The 25,614-nt window shown below is 39.0% G+C and overlaps 1 protein-coding gene across 7 annotated transcripts in view; it reads left to right on the top strand.

Moving 5' to 3' along the window:
* Nucleotides 1-405: 405 nt before the first annotated feature.
* The window catches only part of DCAF6 (DDB1 and CUL4 associated factor 6), a 77,298-nt gene continuing 52,089 nt past the window's right edge, over nucleotides 406-25,614 (top strand). For 4 of the 7 annotated variants that reach the window (XM_014253593.2, XM_014253594.2, XM_088051326.1 and 1 more), the window contains exons 1-3: nucleotides 406-606; nucleotides 17,506-17,567; nucleotides 23,850-23,942. In XM_014253593.2, the coding sequence (XP_014109068.1) occupies nucleotides 531-606; nucleotides 17,506-17,567; nucleotides 23,850-23,942 (231 nt within the window). In that variant the 5' untranslated portion in view covers nucleotides 406-530. The remainder of the gene's footprint in view (nucleotides 607-17,505; nucleotides 17,568-23,849; nucleotides 23,943-25,614) is intronic. The other 3 variants (XM_088051325.1, XM_088051329.1, XM_088051328.1) reach the window with 2 other exon arrangements.

Below are 25,614 nucleotides of genomic sequence, written 5' to 3' on the forward strand. Positions count from 1 at the left end.
CGCGCCCGCCGCCCCCGGGAAGGGCACGGGCGCCCGGCTCAGAGATGGCCGCCTCCGCTTCTTTCTCCTCCTCAGGATGGCCGCCGCGGGGGGACCCTGCGCTGCGATTAATGCGCCCAAAGCCAAGATGGCCGCCTTGCGGCTTCACACCGCTTCACTGGAGAGGGCCGGTTTGTAGCCGGCGGAGACGAGCGCGCTGACGTCACCCTCACGCCCACGACGCGCCCTTCCCTCAGTCGGGGCGGGGCGACGTCACCGGCTCCCGCGAGACTCCCGCTAGTCTCGGGCCCCCGCGCCCCCGCCCTCCCGGTGGGCGTGGCACCCGCGGCCGGGCTGGGCGTGGCCCCGCTCGCGGTGGGCGTGGCCCGGACCCGCCGCGCCTCCGGCTCGCGGTCGGTGCCTCGGCGCGAGGCGGGCGTGGGGCGCGCGCGCGGGGCCCGCTCGGCGGTTCCCATGGTGATCGCGCGCGCCCGGCCGGTCCCGGCGCATCCCCCCCGCTCCGCGCGCACCCTTCCCGCCCGCGCGGGGCCATGTCCCTGCTCTGGGACGTGCGGAAGCGGACCCTGGGGCTGGAGGAGCCCGGATTGCTGCGCAGGCACTACCTCGGTAAGGACGGGCGGTGTGGGGAGGGGTGGTGAGGACGAGGTCCGGCCGTCCTTGGCGCCCCACCAAGCGAGGAGGGAGCCCGGAGCCCCTTCCAGGCGCCACCGCTCCCTCGCTCGGCCGCGCTGTCCCGCAGCTTCGAAGTTTCCTGTGCCCCGTGTGGGGCGGCGACACCTTCTCCAAATCCAGCCCCCGGCCCTCCGCGCCCTCAGGGGTGGTCCGGGACACCCCGGCCCCATCCCTCCTTGGTCCCGGGGTGGCGCGGGGCCCGCCAGGACCCCCCGGTCCCTCCGCTCGCCCGCCGCCCTTGCTTCCCGAAGGAACTGTTGCACGCGGAGATCCAGCCGGGAAGTTGGGCGGCGGCTCAAAATAGCGCCGGGGCCGGGCAGGGTCCGGATTTACCGGCGCTAAGCTGCCGGAGGCTGGGAACAAAGCACGTAAGCTCCTCCGGGATCATGGCGCGGCCGCTGTCCCGGCGCCCTCCAGGTGCTCCCGGGGCTCCGGGAGAAGCCGAGACGCTGGAACGCGCTCGGCGCGGGCCGATCCGCCCGCCCTTTGTGTCCCCAAGTGCTCCGCGGGGTCCCCGCAGGCGCCTCAGCCCCGGGCTGCCCTCGCCTCCGCGCCCAAGCCAGGTATTTTCACTTTCCAAGTTAAAGCCACCGCCGCTTCTAGTTTCCGAGGCCGTGGGGAGGTTTCTGTGGCGTGAAGGAACTATCGACATTCTTTGTCATGGCGCAGGTTCTGTAATAAAACGCTACCAAAAAAATATTTTTAAAAACCGGTGTTTATTCACGTGTTGTTGGATGTGTGGCGGTCCGTCGTAGTGGCCCTGTGGATTTCGGGGAGTGTGCAGGGTAGATGGCTCGGTGGAACGCGTTCTTTTGTGCTCGTGTGGCAAAACAATTCCTGCCTTGGAGTGGAAACCTCGAGTACTCGAGATGGAGCTTGATTTACAGCGTTGTAAAACGAGTGTCGTTCTGTGCCTCCCCGGCTTTCCCGGCTGGTAATGTCGGTGCTAATGGTCTGTCGTTTGGTTTTTTCCTGGTGGAATTTGAGGTGGGATATCGCATTACAGAGCCTAATTTAGGAGTTTTCTGTCTGTAGTCCCCGAGCACTCAGTAATCCACAAAAGGTTAATCGAGGAAATCAAGGTTATTGCTAGTAGGTTTATACCGATCACGGAGAGGGGGGGGGGTGTGTGTGCAGCACACAAGTCCCTTGGAAAGAAATTTTGAGTCCTGAAATAAAAAGAAAAGGTTGAGAACTAACGATCTAGCTGCTTTTGATTTTGGTTATGTCTCAAGCTGTGCTTGGCCAAGCGTTAGCTGAGGATTGTTCTAACTTTTAGTTACCCTTCTGTCTGGATTTTTTTTTTTCTTTTTGTCTGCTCCAGTTGGAGCAGAAAAGCTCAATGTTAAAATTAGGATTGTAGCATGCAGATTCCGAAGAAGCACACATTTTTTTTGAAAAGACCTTTTTTTGTTTTTTTCTTCTGCTACTTTTACTTGATTGTGTCTCTGGCAGTTGAAGTACTAAGATTTGAACAGTAGAAATCATCTTCCCAAACGTACCAAGATGTCTTTTCTGGATGCTGCTCCAATAAAATGCACATAACTTTAGTTAAAAACAAAACTCTGCTACTTTGGTTAAGGTCTCATATTTACTGTTTTTCCTTTCACCTAAACAAGTTCAGTTGCTTTCAGAGCCTTGAAAAAATAGGACCTGGGAGAGCCTTCACACTGAATTGATGTTGAGATCTGCATTGGTGGTGGCAAGAAATGCTCAGTCCCTACTGACTCCTACTTTTCACTCGGGGATTGGTACGGGGTGTGATTTTCTTGTGGAACCATCACACTTTTACCCCAAATGACATTTATGGCCTTAATAAACCCGCTAGTTTGACTGCTAGTCAGATGTGGTGGTTCAAGTGCAGATTTCCCAGACAAGAGGCCTGTTGTGCCTTTTTGTGTGCAGGACAGTGTAGGTGTGGGTCTTTTCTCTTTCAGACTTCAGCAGCTCTATGTAGGAGCTTTGTTCTCTGGCCCACTGGTCCAAGACTGCAGTGGTCAGGTGGGTGTCACTGCTGATCTGATCTGTGTGGGAAATAAGCCTTATATATAATAAGGCTTCTTCCTATTTATAATTAATAAATAAGGCTTCTTCCTATTTATAATTTCTTTATTTTTAGTAGTATTTCAGTGGTCTGGCAGATAGAACAAATGGAGGACACAAATTTAATTTTAACTTAAGAATAGTGTTGGGAGACTGAAGGCATTATCCATGTGCTTTATTTTTGGCAAATTATTTTTTTGCAAATTTGTCTAAACACTTATGGATACCGGTACAAAATGAAGTAATTTATATATCTTTTCATTGCTTGCTGCACTTTTTCAGCCACGAAATCAAAGGAAAAGCACTGTAGCAAGTCCATGACTAAGAATGCAGTTGGGAGGAAAGTGTGTCTGTTTGGATGGTACTTGCATAATGAACCCTTCACTGGGATGGTTGTGTTGTGCTACAGTGTAAAATACCAGAAATATGGACTGTGACCATATTTTGAAGGAAGGCATCTGAGAACTAATTGTTGTTTCCTATTTACTCAGTGTTTTAGTTTCATGTGAACTGGCAATCAAGTGGCACTCTATAAATAGCCTCTCTCCACTTCTGAAAACAGCTGCTCCAGGAAGGATCTGTGTAATGTACCTTTCCATGCAGATAGCTCACCCCTGGAATTTGTGGCCTTGCAAAAACTCTGTCTGATTTTGCAAGATCCCTAAATAATTGCTCTGAAGCCCAGTCAGGTCTGGACAGAGTTCCAGAGAAACAGCTCATGGAGATGGGGCAATGCGTGCATCCCTGGGATGTGTCTTTCAGATGTTATCCTTTGGTGAGAGCTCCTGCTGTGATGAGAGAGAGAAGATGTGGATCCCATCAATGTATCTGTTAGCTACGTTTCCTTCAGCATTTGTAGGCTAATTACTCTCAATTTCAGGGAGTGCTTGTTTTTGAGGTCTCCAGAGGAAGCCAGGCCTGGGGGAGGCTGTCTGCTCTCTTTCCTTTGATTCAATTTAGGCATCCTCTTAGCCTGGTGCTGGTGGGAGGAGCCCTGCTGCCAGATCACAGATGGAAACTAAGTTTCAGACTTCTTTCAGTAGCACATCGCTGTGCTTTTACCCTGAAAAATATTGGCGCAAACTGTAATATCCGAGTTAAATTCTGCCTCGAAGCTGGCGAGTGTAATTACTCAGGATGCTTTCACAAGACTCTCCAAATCTTGCAATTTTGTGTCATTGTGGCAATGTTTCAGGGACTAGTGAACAAACCTGTTCTGGCGGCAGGTAAAGTGTTCTGGCCTCTGTGTGGATTTAATATGACATACAACGATTTGGCTAGAGAAATGGCAGCGTGGGTTTCTTACAAGAAAGAGGGATCCATAATTCCTCTGAAGTATTTAATGTGATGGGTTTATTTGCTTTTCTGTGAAGGGTCCTGTCTCCTAAACAGAGAATGGCTCTGTTTAGACCCGAGGAAGAATAAAGACTTTTGCTTTTATTTTTATTTGTTTGATTTGGAGTTTTTGTTTGGTTGGTTTATTTTTGCTGTCTGACATAGCAGGTTATCCAGAGAAAGTCTCTCAGTGTAAAAGGAGAGGAACTGATGCTGTATTTTAACTCAGAGTGGTTGTTGGAAGCTGTGGTGCTTGATACAATGGAAGCAAATATTAAAACAATCAGCTCTCCCCAATCTCTGATATCTTCATACAGATACTATTCTGAAATCTTCATTCCTTCTTTTTCTTTTAAGTTTAGCATGTATCTTAGAGATAGCATTGTGGTGCTTTCCTGTGAGCTTTTACTCCCACTTCTTTACAGATTGTTTCATATCTTACTAAGTTTTTATCATCCTGGTTTTTGAGATTTGGGAAAAGTTTGAAGTCTGTAAAAAATTCACTGTAAGGAAACCAGTAGTTAGGTTCATTGTGATCAAATTTTGTAAAGCTTACAGCAGTTCTTACTAAAAAGAGGTCTGTGAATAATTTTATGTAGGGAGAACTTACTAAACTGCCTAGGTTTCAATAGTTCTCCCTCTTTACAGGGATGAACCACAGTAATCCTGGAGCTAATTAGAGTTTTGAAGTTAGTTTTTTGCCCTGCTCATAAGTAGGGTTGAAAATCAGGCAAGAATAACTATTATAACTGATGAGTTTTGATATTGACTGCCCTCCATTCATATCAGTTCATAAAACTAGTAGTGGCTGGTTGAATGAAGATAGAATTTGGTGTTGCTGCTGAATATTTGTTATTTCCTAAAATACATTGCCCAGAGTGTGAGAGTGAAATTAAAATACTTCCTTAAAATGCTGTAAACTTTCATTCTCTCTTTTCCTTTTCTTGGACAAACAAACCAACTAAGCCTTGCAGAATGAAAATTTGAATGCTGGGGAGAACAACCAAAAAGAAAGGCATTATTTTCCCCAGTTTTTACTCCAGCTATATTTTAACATGTGGTATCTTGGTCTTTGAAAATAATGTGGAGTAAGAAGGGTCAGACAGCTTTAACATGATCAGCTTTGTAGCTGGTGCTTTTGCAAACTTGGAGTTGGGCAGAGTATTTAATCAGCCTTTCTTCTTAAATCCTTTGTGTAATACTTTTGATGTTTAGTTTTTTTTTTTAGGTACACTGTTATATTTCATGTCCTAAACCTCTGGAATTAATTTTCTTTTCCACCATGAGTTAAAAACACTCATCTGTCACAGTTAAACTCCAGATCTGGTAGAGGTGTTTTATGTTATTTTTTCTTCAAGTCTAGCAGATGAACTGCTGCTTGAAAAAGAAGCATTATAAATGTACCTGATGGTCTGTTTATGAGAGCACAGTTCTGTAGTGATATATTCGATCACACTGTCACTGTCGGACATGAAATGATTCACACGGACACAGCTCGAAGTGAGGTGAAAAAAGAAAAGAAGTTTATGTGTTCTTTCAATATTTATAGGTTTTTGACAGTGACCAGAGATGGGATAGTCAGGTTACCACCTTCCCAAACACACTGACCATGAAAGATGTCCATCAAAAAGCATATCTTTAATGGAATGTATAAACACCTATATTTATAGTAACTTTCTTGGGAAAGCAGCTAAAAATTATGAAAACAATAAAAACAATAAAAATTATGAAAAGCCTGATTCTCAGGGCGACATCACACATCAAATACTTTGTGAAACTCAACTAACTGAAGTGTTTAGAAAGATGTAAGTGAACTCCCCAGATATTTTCATTACAAATGTTTTCTGAATAATACAAATAGGCAGAATTGAAGTTCACGGTGTAATGAATGAGTTGGAGGAAAATACATCTGTGGAACAGTTTTTATGTGTTCAGTCTAATATTGGAAGGGGGTAGGAAGCATTAGGAAGGCAGGAAATTTGATGTAGTCATTGGATCTTCACTGGTTGTATAGAAAAGCTTAAGATACATAAGAGCATTGCATAAAAGGGATGTAACATTTTAACTGAAAAAACCACGAGAGAGGAAAGTGGTTTGGTATTGCCTTAAACTGGATATCTTTGGAGTCTTTTCCTCTTGTTAATAAAAGCAGGGCTTAGTGACTACAGTCCTTAAAAAAATTACAGATGGGCTATTGAAAGAACAATGTAGCATTGAGACCTGTTGCTTACAAATTGATTTTGGAGGAATTTAATAAAGAGACTATGTCTGAAATTAATTCCCTGATACTATCTCATTTAAATTGGTACCAAGGAGCAGAAAGGCACTATATGTATGTCTGAAACAGCTTGTAGGAAAAGATATTAGGGGTGATCCTAGCATACAGGATTAATGATTTTTTTTTCCTACTTCGAAGTAAATAATCTCAGATAATAATGACACTCATTTTAAAGCCTTTAATGTTGGTAAAGGATAATAAAAACACAGTGTAACAGAATCATCTGGACAAAACAACAAATAGAAAAATTCTGGCTGGTTATATTTTGGTACATTTGGTCAGAAAACCAGAGAGAGATGTGACCTGGGAGGCAGGATTAAGGTTAGATGAGTATTTCTGTGGCCTGAGTGCTGAATGTTTCCTTTTAATTTCAGTCTAATCAGCCTTCTGTTATCTTTGGGCTTATTTCACCCATAGGCTAACTGAGCTATGGGAGTGGAGGACAGGAGTCACTTGGACATGCAAGTGGTACAGCCATGTGGCATTAATCTAGGTAAATTTGATAGCTTTTTTTGCTGTTATCTTGGAAATCTTTGCTTGTGGTTAATATCACTGACATTTTTTTCAGTTACATCTTCCTGTGTGTTTTGTAGTTTGTTATGGTTTGTTACTGCTCCTTTCTCCTCAGTGTTATCCCATTTTGCTTCCATTCAGTGATAATGTGTTGGTGATTAATTTTAGTGTATTTTCTTTAAAAAAAAATCACATGCAGGGTCTGGAGTTACTTGGTGCCTTCTGTCACTCTGTCCTGAAATAAGAGAATGATTTCCAATGTTTGTTTTTAGAATGGTGGGGATTGATAGTAGCACAGCTTCTGGTTTTTTATGTACAAACACCAGTTTTGTAAAACTGTAGATCCTTGTGGATCATGTTATTATGTTCTTTGGTGGGATTACCTTGCAGAAACTTGTTTTATGCGTTTTTGTTTGTTTTGCTTTGTTTTTTGCGTGTTTTTGTTTTTAATACTACTGCCTAAGTCAGAACTTATCAATTGAACCTTCTTACTGAGTTTTGATATTTTAGTTTTCTAAACCACCAACTTTTTGGCTGCTGTTTTATTTTGACATACGAATTGAAATGGAAGGTGGATTTCTGGCATTATGTTTGGCCAGCAAGAAATTAGAAAAAAATGGTGTAACTGTTTCAGACTATTGGTTTTCTGTCCTTCAGAAATTCAGGAGGCCTTTAAAGTTATCTGCAGATTTGTCATAGTTTCTTGAAATGGGTGGAACTACAGATGTACTTTTTGATTTTAAGGGATTAACCTTGTATATAATATCTGTGATTAACAGAACATTAATCATGTGTGTTAATGGCTGCCAGGAAGTAGGAGTGTGTGTAAGTGGGTTGTAGTCCCAAGGCTTTGCATATATTATAATATTTGAATTATACTCAGTCTTAGGAAGCAAATGTATTTGCTTTCTATCCTTTGGAGCCTCAGTGTTCTCCAGCAGACAGCTGGAGACTGCAGACATTTGTGTGCACTTCTAATATATTTTCATTTTTTATTGCAATATTTCATTGCATTTATATTTTGTGCTTTTGAAGACTATCTTTTTACAGGGAAATGTGTTTGCTTTGTAAATAACTGCCTGTGCCTTGATACTGAGTGTTTCAGACAGCTTCGTAGTTAAGTTGTACCTTGATCTTCTAATAATGAGCTTTGGATACATGAAAGCTGTCTCTTGCTGCAAAAACAAGCCGTGTACAGCATGTACTGGATTTGTATTTCAGGATGAGGCAGTGATGTGAGAGATCCTTTAGATCTCTTTCCTTTATTTATTTATTTTAATTTTTTCCCCCCATAGCTTTCTTCCAGTTGGATTGCTTCCATTAACTGCATTAGGGCAGACCATTAAACCTGTCTGTGTTCAGTCACTTCCAAGATGTTGCACTGCAGCTCTGTGAGTTCTTGTGACTTTGCATGTGATTCCTGATCTTCTATCCTTGAGCGTCCCCAGAATAGTCTAGTGGGATATAACTGATCATGTATCAAGAACCTGTTGACACTTGAGACCAGTCCTGTCCTGGCAGTAAGGAAAAGGATCAGTTTGGACACAAACTATGGCAGCCTTCAAACAAAGCTGGATTTTTCACTGTTTGAGTGCAAGTCTTGGCTTTTTTTGTGTCTTTGGGGCTTAGTGAGCTGCTGATTCAGATGTGTCCCAAATGCTTTAGTGTGTGTTGAATAATTAAATATTGAATGTGAATATCATGAGATAGAATCTGAGTCACATCAGTGAATTTTAATATCCTCTTATTCTCCTCATCTTGTTCTTCAAGAATTTGCAAACTTACTTCCGGGAGGATCGAATGTGTCATTAACGCTGACTGCTCTCTAACAGATATCATGGGGAAGATGAGAATCTGTCCCTTCTCTGTGAACTTCTTGTGTTCTGAACCATCAGTGTTTGTTCAACCCTTTTTGAACTCCTGGAACTTCACCAAAATAAAAAACTGTTAAAATTAAAGTGTTAGACCAAACCCACCTCTTTATTTAGGCTGCATATGTTACAGTTATTGTAGTGTGTTTCTAGGAAATGAGGAAAAAATCTGGTTCCTTTTAAATTTGGTTTTATTTTAAAAACACTGTTATGTCCTGAGTACTGTCTTCAGTAAAAAAAAGTGTCTTTGGAGTTAAACAGGTTTTTTTAGTTACCTAGGATGAATACATATAGTTTAATGCAAGAGGCAATGTAATTTTTAAAAGTAAGATTTTTTTTTCCCCATTTGTTTTTAAATACCCAGTGATAATTTATCCTGTGTAAGTACACTGTTAACAGTCATCTACTATCAAGACTCAGCTTTCTACTTGAGCTCAACTTTTGATGGAATCTGTCATTAATCCTGGCCAGTTTCCTGGTGTTTACATTTGTAATCTTATGGGGTTATGACCCTTATCTGTTATGGTATCTATATATCTATTTCCTGAGTTCCCCCAAACAAACCCAGCAGAGTACAATTTCTATACTACCCAGGATTAAATGATATGTTAAATTAGGCAGATATGCAGAATGTTAAATGCCTTAATTCAGTTCCACGCTGTCCAAGTTCTTGATTTCACTTGTGGGAAAGGCAGGCCCTGGGTGTTTTTTTGCTAGAAGACATGTCTATAGATATGCTGGTAAGCTTCTGTATAATCAGTTCTTAATCTGTTTAAAAACGAGTATTGAGTTAGCTTAAACAACTTTAAATAGTAGGCTTTGATTTTGCCCGGAGCTTTTGTCTGGAATTCCTGGGATTAGTCCTGCTGGCAGAGTGGGAGAAGCAGCAGCCTCTGGCCGTCACTGGAAGGTGATGGCAGGACTGGCAGCAGTGGGAGCACACACCTCCTCAGCAGAAAAGAGGACATTCCTGCTAGGAATGCTCTCTTAAAAGCAGATTCCACTTTTTCTTTCCTTCTCCTAGTGATTCTGCATGCTCCAGGGTTCATTTTGCCTGAGTGCTTGGAGGTGAGACACCGTGGTACTGCTACAAGCAATTTTAACTTCTGTGCTGGGGTGGAGCAACAGTACATTTCAGCTTCTTAGATACCATCTTTTCTTGCTGGAAAATGGAGCTCCTAATTAACCTTGGGTGTCACAGTGACCAGTAGTACCTGAGAACATAAAGCAGAGTGCCTGATGCCTGTTTCCCCAGGTGCTGTGAAGGATTGGCTGGGTTATTATGTTGATGTTGTTTTTATACAAAAATATTCAACAGTGCTGCCCTCATAGCATTTTCACATGAAGACTTCTCAAAGTCAAAGGGAAGCATTTCCAAAGACACATTGAAGCCTACAGTAATGCTGTTTACTCAAACTTGTAACAGTCTCCATAATATTTATTTTTGCCTTCGGTTAATAGAGGCCTCCTTTAACTTTTCTTTGGAGAACAAAGCAGGGCACAAATGTATTTTTTTTTATCTCATAACTATTGTTTTTATGTTGGTATATGTTTTAGAATTTTGAGTTGTTTCTTTGGGAGTCCTATTTTAGTGCTGATGGAGAAAACAGCAAAAGCTTTTGCATGTAGTTAATCCTACATCCAGTTAATCACTTAAACTATGTCAGATAGTTTCCTGTTCAGAGGAGTAAGGTGGTATGTGTTATCTTTTACATAGATAGAACTTCTCTTAGTTTTGTTATGTGAATTTTATCCTCTGCTCTATAGAAATTAGAAATATTTGTAGCATAATACAAAAATTTAAAGTGCCTTTTGTCTCAGTGAGTAGTTTGTATTTGATCATCAGACTACCGTCTTGGTTTAGAGCAAATTTAGGGAGATTTCTGATGGGGTCTTTCTAGAAAACAAATTTAAACGGTCCTTCTCCTACCTAGTTTGGGAGGAAAAAAATCTCTTTTGAGAGAAGTGGGAAAAAATAGTTTATTTAATAAGCAAAGTACTCACAAACACAGAAAAATGAGTAATATTAATCAATGTGAATTTCATTGTTCTAAAGAGATGGTAAATTCAGAAAGACAGTCTTTTGCGTGGGGTGTACCTCAGCTCCCTCAGTCTCTTATCAGTTTCTCCTGTCCTGGAAAACACCGCATCCCGGGCCCCAGTGGGCCACAGGTGTAAGCTCACGCTGTTTTTCTGGGTTTTTGGTCCAAAGCAAGGCTGCTCAGTTCCAAAAAAATAGAAAAGCCAGAGTCTCTGCCTCAGCTAGCAAAAAAACCTCACTAAAAGCAAGCTCTCTCCCACTGTCTCTGCTGCAGACAGCACTGTCCGTGAGAGAGAGCTGAAGCTCTTATCTCTATGTTTTTGAATGCACCTGTTTTTGAAGCTCTTATCTCTGTTTTTGACATTTCACTGCTTCTCCTTCTCCCCCCCTTCACTGTCAGATATAGTTTTAAAGGTGCAAAATTTATTTCTGGGCTAAACAGACGAATGGGGATACAATTCAGCATCGTAAAGTCACCCCGGGACAACTACTTTAAAGGATTGAATAAATATCAAAATTGTTGAAAACTGGCGTTTTTTTCCTGTCACAAAACCTCACTTTCAGTCTGTGGCAAGAACAATATAGAAGACTTAAGTATGGGTAGTGTAAGGGGGAGTGTAGGGATATCTGTCAGAATGTGGTGTACTTGTGAATGAAATCCACTTAGCACCAGTCAGTACAGCACAGATAAAGTGCCTTCTCTGAGAAAGGTACTTGTAGTTTATCCCACGTTTTTGTCAGTGAGAACACCTTAAACACTCTATTAATGCAGCTGAATTTTATGTAACCTTTCCGGTATAAATCATACTAAATATCAAACAGAAATTAAAGACGTTGGTTTAAAGCCCAAATGCTTGTAACCTTACCAGTTTTGGAGCCCAGTGGAGGCTTATACATGGGAGTGGATAGTTTCAGTATCCAAAAGATGTTTCAAAGTTAATTACATCCATTGCTGCTAATGCAAACACACCTTATCTCTGCTCTTACCTACAGTAACCTATTTTTGCAGATTCTGTAGAAGCACACATAAACAAGTGATTTTCCAGAATGTTACTTATTATCCTAAAATGTATAACCTTGCTGAACTACCTTTTTGTTGTTCAAAACTTGAGCAGATATCTTTTTGGGTTTTTTTGTTTGTTCATTTTTGTTGTTGTTGTTGGTTTCTTGGTTTGTTTGTTTTTTTGAGATCAGATTTTGTATTAATATACTCACCGTGAGATATTGCAGTCTTGCTGATTTATAATTGAGGGCATAGTATTCTGTCTTCTGTAGTTTCTGTCTTGGTGTTATAATATCTGAAAGTTTTGTGTTTCTTTATATGTAAAGCTCATTACTTAAGCCTACCTTAGGGTTTGATTAGCACCAAGTTGTTTGATGCTGGCTGGTTAGTAGCAAAGCTCTGACATATTAAAATGTCAAAGAAGTCTCTTTGTAGACAACAAAAATATTTTATGTTTTCATTGTAGTGTTCATGCTTTCAGGCTTCCTGATGTATCATTAAGAACAGAGAATAATTTGAGTTATCTGCTTTGAACTTAAACCACAATGAAGTAGTTGATCATAGCCTTTTGAAAGGTAGTGTTTTAAACATTGACAGAACCAAGAGTTATAATTTTTGGCATTTTTGCATTAGTGGAGGAGAGTGAAGAAATATAACACAGGGCCCTGTTCAAAGGACTGGAGGTCACACCCATGGATTTAGTTTCTGGCGGTACTGCTGGTTCACTCTTTCCTTTGATAAATTGCTTGAGTTTCGAGTTTCACAGTTTCAATGACTATAAAATGAGGACAGGGTTGGCTTACATAGCTAACAAATGGTTTTTAGGGTTTTAATTCACCTTCAAGAATCTTAACTTACCTTGATGAAAGTTATGTGTATAGTCCTGTTTACTGTATAGTATATGCAGAATTCTGGTTGCTGGAAAAAGTGTGTTGAGATGTGGGTCAAAAGTTGTATCATGATGCAGAGTTTGATGTAGTTGATATAGCAAAAAAAACTATATACAAACGGAGCTACTTCAGAAATGCCTAAACTCTACCCTGGAGAAGTTTTGAAATGCACTCAGAGTGCAGGATAACATGTGCTCTGCATTGGGAACAGATGCTGGCTCCATTTCAGCTTTAAACTAGGGCATTCCAAATGTCACAGCGAGCCAGCGCTGAGGGACTTGGCCTTGCAAAGAGCCAGCTTGATATAAATGAGTGTTCATTTGATAAATGGGGTCTATTACTGAATAGGGGTTGTCTTTTAATGTCTTATACTGTGTTAGTGCTGCATTAGATCAAAGTTTAGTTAAATTTCTGTGGAGCACTAGTGTGTTTTAAAACTAAGCCTTCATCATGAAATGATCTGTAGTTCTTCAGGGGGAAGTTCTGGAGCACAGTTTTAAATATATGAAGGTTTTACATGCTCAAAGCATTAAATTTGTCTACTGTCATCAGTTCTGAAGCAGCTTTGACTAAGTTGCTTGCAAAAGAAAGGTATGTGTCTCTCTGGCAAAACAGGCACGTAGAAAGCACCTGATCAACAATTCCTAAACCACAGATTGTGACCTAAATGGTGTCATAAGGACTGTGAGTGGGGAATACAAGGGATACCGTTTGTTATATTTTGGTTTTGCTCCCTGAAGCAAGATTAGAGCTCTGTAAATGTGCCCAGACACCCAGGTTGGGGAATTCTCCAGGTGGAGTTGCAAGGCAGCATTTGGTTTGACCTTTGTGCACAGTGGATGTTTTGAAGAAGTAAAATTACAAATAAACAGCTTCAGCTTCTCTTTCACCTGCTTTCCCATATTAAATTTGTATTATGAATGATTCAAGGTGGGTCTTCTTTCATACACAGAACATTCCCTTAGTCTCCAGCTTAATATAAACTAAAAAAATGATTGATCACTACACTGAGAGTTTTAGTGTACCTTGAGGCTTCAGTAGTGCATAATGTTTGGTGAGAATGGGTGGATGGCTAAAACCTGAAAATATTGATCATTGTACTGAGAGTGGCACTGAACCTTGAGGCTTCACTTGGTGCATAACTAGTGAAAATGCGTGGGTGGAGCATTAGCTTGACAGCTTTCCAAATTTCAGCTATGTAAACACTTCACAGGGAGGTCATCACAGCCATTTGAGATTTACCAGGGTTTTTTTTGTTTTGTTTTGTTTTGTTTTATCATGTTAGTTGATAAATTCACATTAGCAGTTTTGAAACAAACCCTATGTGTGTTCCACTGTCCAGTGAAATAATCTTGGTGATGACAGCTTGATCACTTGATCTGCATCCTAGGCCTTACTTGAATATAGGAAACAATATATTGAAGCACCCTCACAGAATTAAATTATTGCCTTTCTGGGGGTCCTACATAGTTAAGGGGAAAAAGAAAAAGTTTCTGGCTTGAGAGCCTGTGCTCAGTATCGGGGTGGGAAAAATCTAAACATGACAGAGGTCTTGATGCTGATATTATAAGAGAAATGTACTTTTGGGGTTTTGTTTAAAGCATGGGTTTTGTCCATCACTGTACCTGAAATGGGAGCCAGGAGGGCTACCTTTGTAGGAAGGTGGTGGGAACAGGCAGCCTTTGGATTAGGTGAATGGGAATTAAGGATTGTGAAGATTCTTGTCATTTGGGAGAGCAGAGCCCTTGACATGGAGAATCTGACTGTTAGGAAGTCCAGCAATAAGAGCAGAGATGCTGAAGAAAACAAACCAGGAGTTATTGTTATAGATTCTTGATTTTTTTCATTGTCATAAAAATGGATCAGTGACAAAAATATTCAAGTGACAAATTCTAATATTTACTGCTGAGAATTTTTATCAAACCAAGTGAACCTGTGGGAGTTATTGCTAAAGTACAAGGAATCTGTACAAGTATAGATTCACTGACTTTGCTCAGCTTTTAACAACAGCAAAAGCAGAGGCTGTATTTTCTTCAGATTGGTTTATTCATGTAGTTCAGGTTTTTATTTTAGAGTAAAAGTACCACATAGGATCTGGTGGTTCTAGTTTTGAATGATCAGATAAACTACAAACAATCCATTCAGTTGTCTTACTGTACTTAGTACTTAATCACATAAGAGGGGGTTTGGAGGGAAAGCATTTTAACTGCTTTCTCCCTTGCCCCCTTTTTCCTTTAGGGAGTATAGAAATTATTTAAGTTGTAATTTTGTTTGTATTTAGTTACTTTCTCAAATATTTAGGTAAAAAATGATCAAAGGATAAATAACTAAACACATATATAACAAATCATATCTGCAATCCTAACAGGTTTTTTTGGAATGTTTTAAGTGGCCAAGTGTTGAGTATATGAGACACCTTATGTCTGCATCTCTGGTTTACTGAAACTTGTATGGATACTGTGTTCTTATTAAGACCAAAAAATCCTAATTTAACAACAACAAGTTGTTCATATGTTATTTTGTCAACAGATTTCCGTAAGGAAATAAAAATTGAAACTGAAAATGGGATTGGAACAAGTTATTATTTCTTACATGCTGGTTTAAGTGATTTGGATTAAAACCAGAGCATACAGGAAGCAGGAAAATCTGTTGCTCTCTTGTTTTTTAAAAATTAGTTTGAATCATCTTTGATGTGTGTGTGTACAGAGGATTCTCGGCAAGCACCTGCCTGTTGTCCTGCAGACATCACCTCCTTCCAGATGTGTTTTATGCACGTGGTGCAATGCCTAACAAACGTCCACTGCTGTCAGATTTTTCTGTTTTTCAATGAAAGTGTGAAGTCTGGCAAACACTGTATTTTTTGTGTTGGCCTTCGGAGTACACAATTCTTAATGAAGTTCTCCTATTGGAGGTGGTGTATTACTGCTCTGTATTTTGCATTGCAGGAGCACCCCAGAAGCAAATTTTAAAGTTTCTGTTATGCAAAGTGGTACCCAAGCGGGCAGCAGGTAATATTTCCAACCACAGCATTCACATTTACTTACAAGCAATTGAAGAAATCAAATTAATCTGAAAGTAAGAATTTTAATTGAAAACACAGAAATCATTTGATTTGAAAAAATCATAGGATTTCACTGACAGGTACAGTGAACCAACCATTAAGAATCTATGGTCAAAGTCTGTTCCTAGAGGGGGGAAAAATGGGTAAGGAGAAGTGGTAAAGAAAGCATAGTGAACTAGGTAGATGTGTATTCCTAATCCAAGAATACATACATTCTTGCAAGTAAAGCATGGTGCATAAGATGTCATTATTTTAATTCTTCTCTAATTATGGTTATTCCTGACTAACAGAAATTGTAGCACCTCAGATGTCACAACTTCAGTGTTTATAAAATAGGGCATGAGAGAAGTCCGGTTTTTATACTTTTAAAGCTGGCTCCGGCGTGCTTTAATTGCAAGCACTTTATAACCATTTCACCTTAAGGACCTCCTCTTGAAACAGAAAAAATATTTTGCCAAAGTATGATCTTCATCTAATGTACTTAAGCTGCGTTATGAGCAATTTTGAATTTTGGAGGTGGCTTTTAGTTCCAGCAAAACGGAGGTATTTAACCCAGACCTTTTGATGGAGGGAAAGCTTTGTGGACATTGGATGGGGTGCAGGTGTAGCTGCAGGAATTGGTGCTGCTGGAAGGGTGTCCTGGCCTTTGAGGAGGGAGTGGGGCAGGGATGCTCAGTGCCTGCTTCCAGACAGGTGGTTGGGAGGGACCAGGTGTGGATATCAGGTGTTCTTTTTCAGGGCTGGAGAGTATATGGGAGAAATAAAAAGCATTCAGAGGAAGCAAGTGGAGAGAGGAGAAACTTCTTTTCCAAATATGTGCCGTACTGCCAGAGGCAGCACTGAGCTCTGACATGGTTCTGCCTTGAGCTGAACCAAAATAAGTTCAGAAATGTAGGATTTTTCGGATGTGGATTCTGTTGCTGTTCTTTTCCTGCTTCTAGGTTTTTAAGGTTAATTTTGAGTGAATTTCAGAGTTACATATTTGGCAACAGTCCAGCCTGACATAGGCCTACAGTCTTACCTGCAATTTTGTTCTGAGAGATCTACTAACACAGGATAAAAAAAGGGATAATGGTCCTTGAGCTTAAGAGCTTTGGGGATTGAAGTTAAAAATATTAGGTTTATCTGTATTTTTCTTTTCTGGAAGTGCTTTCTGGGGAATATTAGGTTCAGTATAACCTGAGAGTTGGAGCCGCGTTTAAACATCTAGTTCAGGAAAAGACCACATTTTTGTCAATATATTTTGCTTTTCCCTCTTCATGTGTTTAGTACAGTAGTGTTTCTGAGTGCAGTGGTAAATCAGTTTGTATATAGGGTATAAGGACATGAACGTTCCTGGGGCTTTGTCTTTATAGGTTTTTATAGATTTCCTCTTTACCCTTTATCTCTTCCCTTCACATTACTTTTATGAAATAGAATATTATTGGTCTTAAATGTTAATTTTCCAAATGCAAGGGTTGTACTGCTTGAACTATGTTATACTTGCACCCTCTCAGATAAGTGAACCGAATAACCACAGGACTAATTTCTGTTTTCTTGCTATTAGTTTTAGAGGGATTTTGAACCTGTGAAATGTTCATTTTGCCACTTCTTCACTCTTATTAAAGGTGATGGAAGAGCCAAGCAAACGATCATGCTTGTCTTAAGATTTTTAAAATGAGAACCATAGGAGTTGTTTGAAGATTTAAATTTATATTCTGGTTCTTAACTGTTTAGGTTTTTACCTGTGAATGGTCATTAGCAGGCTGTTAACTACTTCAGCTTTTAAAAATTACATAATTGGTATTTTTCTTCACAGGGAGAAGAGAATTTATCCAAAGATTAAAACTTGAAGCAACCTTGAATGTGCATGATGGATGTGTAAGTCACTTGTTGCCTTTTGATTGTTAAAAAATTGTTAAATTGTAATTTTGTTGCCATGGTGATAGTCCCCCAACTTAAAAAGGCAAATATCATGTATTTGTATATTAAAGCTGAGCAGGACCACTCTGCTTGTTGAGATCTGCATCTGAATTCTCTAGCTATTTGTTTCTTCTTGAATAGCTGATACTTTTACCTTTGAAGCAAAACAAAATCCCACTCCTGTAGCTTAATGCTGTGTCTACTGCTGATTGAATCAATCTCTCCTGCATTTAAACACATTTCTACCTTTTCAGTTACAACTCAAACCTTGATATGAAATCTTTTTTGTTTTTTTGATATACTGTGTTGACTTAAAGCTTTATTAGTGTTTTGAGTGATTTATTTTCCAGTTTCAAAAATCAAATCATCAAGTACTACATGCTGAGTTATAGACAATGAAAACAAAATTAAGCCTTCCTGAAAAGCAGTAACATAACTTGAAATATTGCTTATTTAAATATTACTTTTTGAAAGGAGTCCAAGTATTTTAAAACATCCTTTTAAATAAAAGTTTTTACCTAAACTGGGTTCAGGACAAAGAGGCTGCCATGTTACCTTTGACAAATAGAGCAGAATTTCATGGTTGTTGAAGTATTTGTTGTGCAAGATATCTGAAAAATGAAAGTATGCTATAAAAAAAAATGAAAATGTAAGTCCAGCCTTTGTACTTCAACATGTGTGTTCCTAAAGCTGTTCAAATGTAAGGATTATTTTATTGAACTTTTAATTAAGGAGTGATATAATTGTAACTAACACAGTAGTAGTTTTAAGGAACAGGTGTTGGTAACATCCAGCCTTCTTGAGATCAGAAGTATGACTTTGACATGCCTGTATTTTTGTGAGCCTGGAAAGTCTGGAAAAGGCCAGGATTAGAATTGCTGTATGTAAAATGTGAGCTACTTTTCCTGTGCTGACTATATTATAAGTTTAATGTTCTGGTACAGATGATGTTGGTGTAATTAAACAAATATCTACATTTCTCATTTTTTTTCTCAAGAAATATTACAAGATTGATGATGTTAAGTTCTTTTCCAACCCAAACAATTCTATGAGTTTATGTGTATTTATTAATTTTTATCTTCAAGATTGTAACAGTGATACTTAATTCTGAATTCCTCTAAGCAATTTTTCATCTCCTCAAATACTTAAGATAAAATTTTTCAAGTTTCTTTTCCTGAAGTTGATTAGGATTTTTTATTTATTTTTTTCTTTATTTCCTTGTAAAAAAAGTAATTTTTTCTTATTAAAACAGAATACAGGAAAACAGTATTTGTTCATTGCTTGTTAAAAATTAAGTGATTAATCTCTATTTCAATTATCTGTCCCTGTGTCATGTAATAGAAATTGCAGTTTTGGTGTTGTCTGTTGGTGTTGCTTGAATCTACCTGATGGATTTGTATTTGAAAACTAATTCTTATTTGATTGTGTTAGCTTTGAAAGTATGCTTTAACATATGGCCTAATAGTTTTAGTGGGTGGAAAATGCTTTAATTGAAAACATACAGCATTATTTGCAGATGTTTGAAATACTAAAGTATTTAAACACAGTATTGAAATACTACAGTTTGAGAAAATGTCTTTAGAAGTTAAATTTGCTCAAAACTCTCCACCTTTAAGGAATGGGCTTTTGGGAGTTCTTACCTTGTTCACTTTGTGGTCTTTTTAAAGGAATAATCTTTTAAGGTTAACAACCACTCAGTATAATTTCTTACTATTTGTTTCTTTAAAAAAAAATCTATGAAATAGAAATCAATGAAATTACAATGCTTGTACTGATTAAACTCCTTATTATCATCAATGGTAATTAGGCTCTTTTTTTTTTTCTTCTTCTTCCCACACCTGCTGACGCAGCATGCATTTCAAATGTGGGGAATGAATGCCATATTGTCCTATTAAAAGGTGTTTCTGGGTTTGATTTTTGGGTGGTTAGGTTTTTTTAGTGAAGGTTGGGTGCCAGGGGCTGGGGGTTTTCTTCAGTTGCTATTTCGTTGATTGGTGTTTTTAAGAACTTTTTCATTGTTCTATTGAATAAGTTGTGACTTATGTTTTCTGTATAAAGCATGCTGTGTAATTGGACAAGGTGGACAACTTACTTAAGGCAAGAAATTTTTTTACTAATTGAGGATAAAAGTAAAGTCCAAGTTCCTACCTGTTACACAGAAGAGAGATCCTATGGGGGATAAAACTGTGTGTTTAATCATACCCAGCCAGGATATCTGTGAAGAAGGCACTATTCCATTAATTACTTCACATATCCATGTTCTTGTGACATTAATATTACCATAGCACCTTTTTGTTTAAAATCCGAATATTTTCACCTCAGAGTTCAGGGGCAATTCCCTTTGAAACAGTCCCATTTTCCCCTTGGTTTGAAGACACAGTTTCTAGCAGTAGCATGTGAAGTAATTGAATTGGTTCTACAGAAGTATTGATGTCTGCCAGCAGCCTTATCATCCTTCCAGGGCAGGATTTGCCTTTTTCAGCAAGGTTCACACGGTCAAATTCAGTAAGATCATTTGTATGCCAGAACTTGCCATTTTCTGTGTTAGCTGTAAAAGGAGCCTAAGAAGATGAGGAAATGTACAGAGTTAGGTGAGCTGTTCTGTATGAAGTGATTAAATCCAAAGGAGAAATGTTGAAGGAGAAGCAATCTGGACCAGCAGTGATGAAGTGTGAGGAAAGCAGAGGATAAAGAAATTCTAAAACATATTGAATTGCAGTAAAAATGCTGCTTAGTTTCTTCCCGTTTTGATCCTGTGAAAGCTGAGGTTGAAATGCAGGATGTAGATGAAGGATTTGACATGAGTAAATACTGCATTTTGAAATAGAGTATTACCTGAAGGAGTAACTTCTCATTTCTACATCTAGGCATTCAGATCAATAACTAACCAACATCCTTCATGGCATTCATGTCTTTCAGGATGGCACTTGGGAACAAGTCCTTTTCAGATGGAGTCCTCAAAGGCAGGCTTAAACCAGTATAGGGAGTTTGTGTTTTGTCAGAAACAGTTTTTACCTTGTACTCCCCAGATGAAAAGCACTGCCTTTTTCACCCCCTTCCTTGCTTGGGGGATATCCCAGTGTTCTGGATATCTACAGTCATTTTTATTTCTTTTCTTCTATTTTTGTATTCTGTTAATCACTTCTGTTCACAAGAGTTGATTCTGATGTCGCTTTGCATGGAAGTGAGGAGTTTGCTTTTTCAGTTTATTAAGGATTGGCTGCACCGTCTCCTGCATTGCCTTTGAGGAAAGCACTGAGATAGCAAATTTATATCTGATTAATTGACCAATGAATCAAAAGTGCCCGCTGACTCCTTGCAAGGCTTAGATGAGTGACAAATAAAACTAGATACAATTAATAATGTGGAGTACTTAATAGAAAAAAACTAATTACACACCTTTTGACTTTTCTTACCTTGTTAGTCATTGGCTGTCATTTGTGTTTGATGTATCCTTTCTTCTGGCTCCAGCACCCTTTTCCAAGGTTTCCAAACCCTCAGAATAGTAACTGTTACATTATGCTTTTAGTTGGATGTCCAGTAGCTGTGCAGGTAGTACAATATATAGCTTTTTCAAAATAAAAACCAATTTTCTAACCAGTTCTTGTTTTACATTATATTTTAGTAGTGGGTCTGCTACCATGGAATGAGAACTTTTTTTTAATTGTTTTTTTGAACATCTATTCTTAGTGATCCGTATGCAAATTTATTTGGGTTATTCAGTGTTGGTCAGTAGGTTGTGCTGAGTACTGTGTGTATTGACTGGAAAGTCTCTGAAAAAAACCCAAAACAAACTTATTTCACTGAAAGAGTTACTTTTTGAGTTATTTGTTGTCAGCAATGCTGAGAAGGTGAGTGAGTACAGAATAAAAAAGTCTATTTGGTTACAGACCTCTAGTACAGGGGAACCAGCTTTTTGGAAAAGTTTATTTTGGAACCAGCTTTTGTCTGAGTAGGGTATATTGAAATGGCTCAACTGAGGCAATCATTGCAATGAAATTGGAATTTTGGAGGAGAACGATTGTCTTGTGTAGACTTGTAATGCTGCAGTTTAGATAATCTTGTCTCCCTTTTGCATCTTCAGTGTTTCTCTGCTTTGCTGTCTTTCAGATTTTGGGTTTGTACATAAATATACACATCCACACCCTCAATTAGTTTAAATTTTTGTGTGAATTTTTCTTTCTTATATCATGACTTTAAATTTTTTAGTAGCTTCCTTGTTGTTTCAGTGTTTTGTTCCGTTTCTATTCCTGTATTCTTACATTAGCATTTTGGTTTCTTTAAGGCAACGATAATAATATTTTTCTGCCTGAGAGGAAATGCAGATGAAAATAGACATTCTTGAGTTGTGTGTTTGCCCTTGCTGTAGTGCTGTTCAATGTTTGACAACATTTTAGAGTACATCCATTGTCAGGACAGGTTATTTCAATGATAGATGGTTCTGGGGGCTAGTTGAAATTGTGGTTCTTGGTGATTGACAGCCAGAGTTATAAAACCGTAAGAGTAGCCATGCAAGGTCATACCAAAGCTCAGTGGAGCCTGACAGCTTGGCCCTCAAAATGGCCAGCACATATTTTTGGAGGAAGTTGAGACAGGGCAAGCAGACAGTATTTGATGGGTGTTCTGGAAAACACATCATGCTTTGTTTCTGATCACTTTTCATTTCATCTTTGATGAATATGTATATCCTTCCACTTCTAGTGTTTAGGGTGTTCCATAACAGTGATTTTCAGTTTCATTAAAAAGCCATGTGTCATCTGATCATTTCATTTAAGGCCTTCCATTTCCTGTGCTGTGAAGATCCACTGAAAATTATTTTTGTACTTTTTCCATGTAATTTATGTTCTCATAAGCTTCTATCATTTCTGTTCCCTAGAGCAGTACAAATTATTTGCTTCTTGCAATAAAAAAATGTTAGATATCTGTGAGCGCCCCAGTAATTCCTTGTCATAATTTCTCTTTCCAAATGGGCAGTAATAGAAATGGAGAATACGGGAGCAGGATACAAACCCAAACTGCGTAGTGTGGAAGACGTGGGATTGCCATGCATGGATGTATACCCTGCTTTTCTGTGCATTTCCTAATAAATCCTAGCAATATCTGACTGCTGCTGAGCACTGAGCTAACCCTGGCATAGGCATGTTTGTTGAGCACCAAGATCTCTCCTCAAGTTCCTCCACCTCAGAATATCAAGGTGGTGGTGTTCCTGTGATCCACCTGAAACTGCTAACTCTGATGTTGCAACTAACCCCAACTAAGCTTGCCATTAAAACAGTAACTAGAATGGGAGTACTTATTTTAAACAAAAATTATTTTTCTTTGGGGGTACTCAGAGTGAAACATTTGAATTAAAAAAAAACAACAAACCACCAACAAAAAAAAACATAAGTAAAAAAATTTAGAACAAAGTGGGGTTTTTACCAATTCTGTAATCCAGTCTGGTACATCACACTAAGGCAGCTGTTCTGCCAACAGAATCTAGCCAGCAGAAAATGGTGATGGCTGTACTTTGACACTTTGAAGGTATTTTAGAGGCTTACTTGAAATAATAATGGTCTTGCATGCAGTCTTTGGTGCTTGTGCATGAGCTGCTGCTTGGAAGATACTTTTTGAGCTTCCTGGATTTTGAGTGCTTTCACAGCTTTGTTTCACTGACACATTATTAAGCACAGTCTTGTGAAAAGGAGAATTGATAAGGAAATGTATTGTAAAGCTCTCCCAGTACAATTCTGTACCTCACTGTAGGATTCTTCTTTCCCAGCGTACTCACACTTTTGAAAAGGGATCTGGGATGGATTCTGCAGTGCTTTCCCCTGAGGTGGTGTGGTCACTGAAAAGTGTGCAAAGCAGTGGATGGTCAGAATTTGGATATGGTAAAGATGCAATAACAAAAGCACTGTGATGCCCTCCAGTTCAAATTCAGAGAACTCTCTGTGGAGTAGATTTGGTACATTAAAGCACCTGTGTATGTAAAATTGTGGCTACTGTGGGAAGCTTAATATAGCTGATGAACTCCTCAGGAGCAGAGGGAGTAATTGAGATGCCATAGGTGAAGCAGCTGATTCCCTTATCAATTTGTTTTAAAAACACAATTTTTTTTATGCTAGCTGCTTAGAAATGACATAATTTCAGTTGAATTTGTTAACTCCTATTTCTGTAGTGTTGGATGAGTATTGATGTTTTAATGTGGTAAAAATTGAATTAATGTAAGTCTAAACATTTTGTTTTAAATTCATACAGGTGAATACAATTTGCTGGAATGATACAGGAGAATATATCTTATCTGGTTCAGATGACACCAACCTGGTAATTAGTAATCCCTACAGCAGAAAGGTAAGTGTGTTTCTGGCTGCTTGTTAATTTTCAAACATGATGCAAGTTATTCTTTTTCAACATATTCAAGATATTTTTCAAGATACCGGTTTTCAGATATAAATTATTATGTGACAAAGATAATATCATGCTAGTGCTATAATATCATTCCTAGTGTATATAAATGGGAATAAAACTTCAGAGTGCTTTAAAGCCTGAGTGTTCTAATCCTTTGTGACATTGCTATTATCCCATTTTACGGTACATGGCTGGGCACAAAGGGAACATGGTCTCACCACAGATTAGTGTCAAAAACAGCAATAGGATTCAGTAATTCTCATGAAATCTTGTAGTCAAATAAACTGTTTTCCTCTCACTTCACTTTTGAAATACTGTATTTTTTGCTCTGTGTAATGTACTGAGTTGTCTTTCTGTGTAATGTTGTTGGGGTGCCAATCTTGATTAAAATAGTTCACTCCAATGTAAAATTACATTGCCTTGTGTGTGCCTGCAAGTGGATGGAGAATAATTTGTAATGAAATGAGGGTTGCAATGCAGCTGAAAGACTCCCAGTAGTGCCAGCTAGCATCCCTCAGGTAGTGGCATTGTCCCACACTTTTCTCTTGAAGGAACTGATAGTTTGGTAGAACAGATGCTCTGAGCTGTGTCCTCTTAGAGGCTAACAACTAAACCCTAAGGACATGCTGAAAAATTAAATTTGTGGGAGAAACAAGAGGTGTGGTTGGTATAGTGGAGGAAAGTTTGAGTAGAAAACAATATTCTGCTTTCCTGAAGGGTTTTGCTGGAAAAATGGTGGTGCTTTGGAGTGTTGCCTGTGCCTTTTGCTTACCTCCCCAATTAAGCTTCCAGACTTAATCTCTTCCTTTCAATTGGTGGTGTTAGCCTGACAAAGTTCAGGTCAGTATCACTAGATAGGGTTTCTCTTGGACTGGGAGTCCCGCTGGAAAAGCGGTATCTGAGAGGGCTGTGAAGTGGATAACGGATATATTCCAAAGTGAGTGTTGGTGTAGTGACTTGGAGAGTAAGAATTTTTCATGCATATAAAGGATGTTTGGTGTTTCTCATTGTGCAGAGATTATTTTAATATCCCACTATGGGACAGTTGCTCATTATAGCATTTTTACATTGAAATATTTTAATACTTTAAAAGATGCTGCAATTTAAGCTTTATGCTTTCATGGGACAAATTTTCCCCCCCATTGTGTACTACTTCTCAACTTAAGCCTAATGAGGAATATGGGAGATGTTTTATTTTCTTTTTTTATTTTTCACAGTTAGCTGAGTTATTTTTTGTAACAGCACAGGAGAAGATGATTTTTTATTTTTTTTCCCCTAATATATGCAAATGCAATTATAAAACAGCAGGTACCAGCAAGAAGACTCAATAATCAGTGTAATTCTTGAAATGTACTAAAGAGGTGATTTTTAATGAGTGTTACAATTGTATTAGCTTATTTGCTCTTGCTTGAGTAAGAGAATCAGTACAGGAAAAGAGAGCAAATTGGTATCAGAACTGTGCTGTAATTCTGTCATCTTGAGAAATATCCTTTTCACCATATTTTCTGTCATTATCTAGGTAAAGTAGCAAAAATAGACTTCAGCCATCAATATTTTGTATCTTTCAGAATACAGGTTCACTGTTAAACTTTTTTAGTGGGAATTATTTAAAAGG

The sequence above is a fragment of the Pseudopodoces humilis genome, chromosome 2 (genome assembly GCF_049639895.1).
Source record: "Pseudopodoces humilis isolate 2021_Gansu_Grassland_sample_001 chromosome 2, ASM4963989v1, whole genome shotgun sequence".
In the NCBI taxonomy this organism is placed as follows: domain Eukaryota; kingdom Metazoa; phylum Chordata; class Aves; order Passeriformes; family Paridae; genus Pseudopodoces; species Pseudopodoces humilis.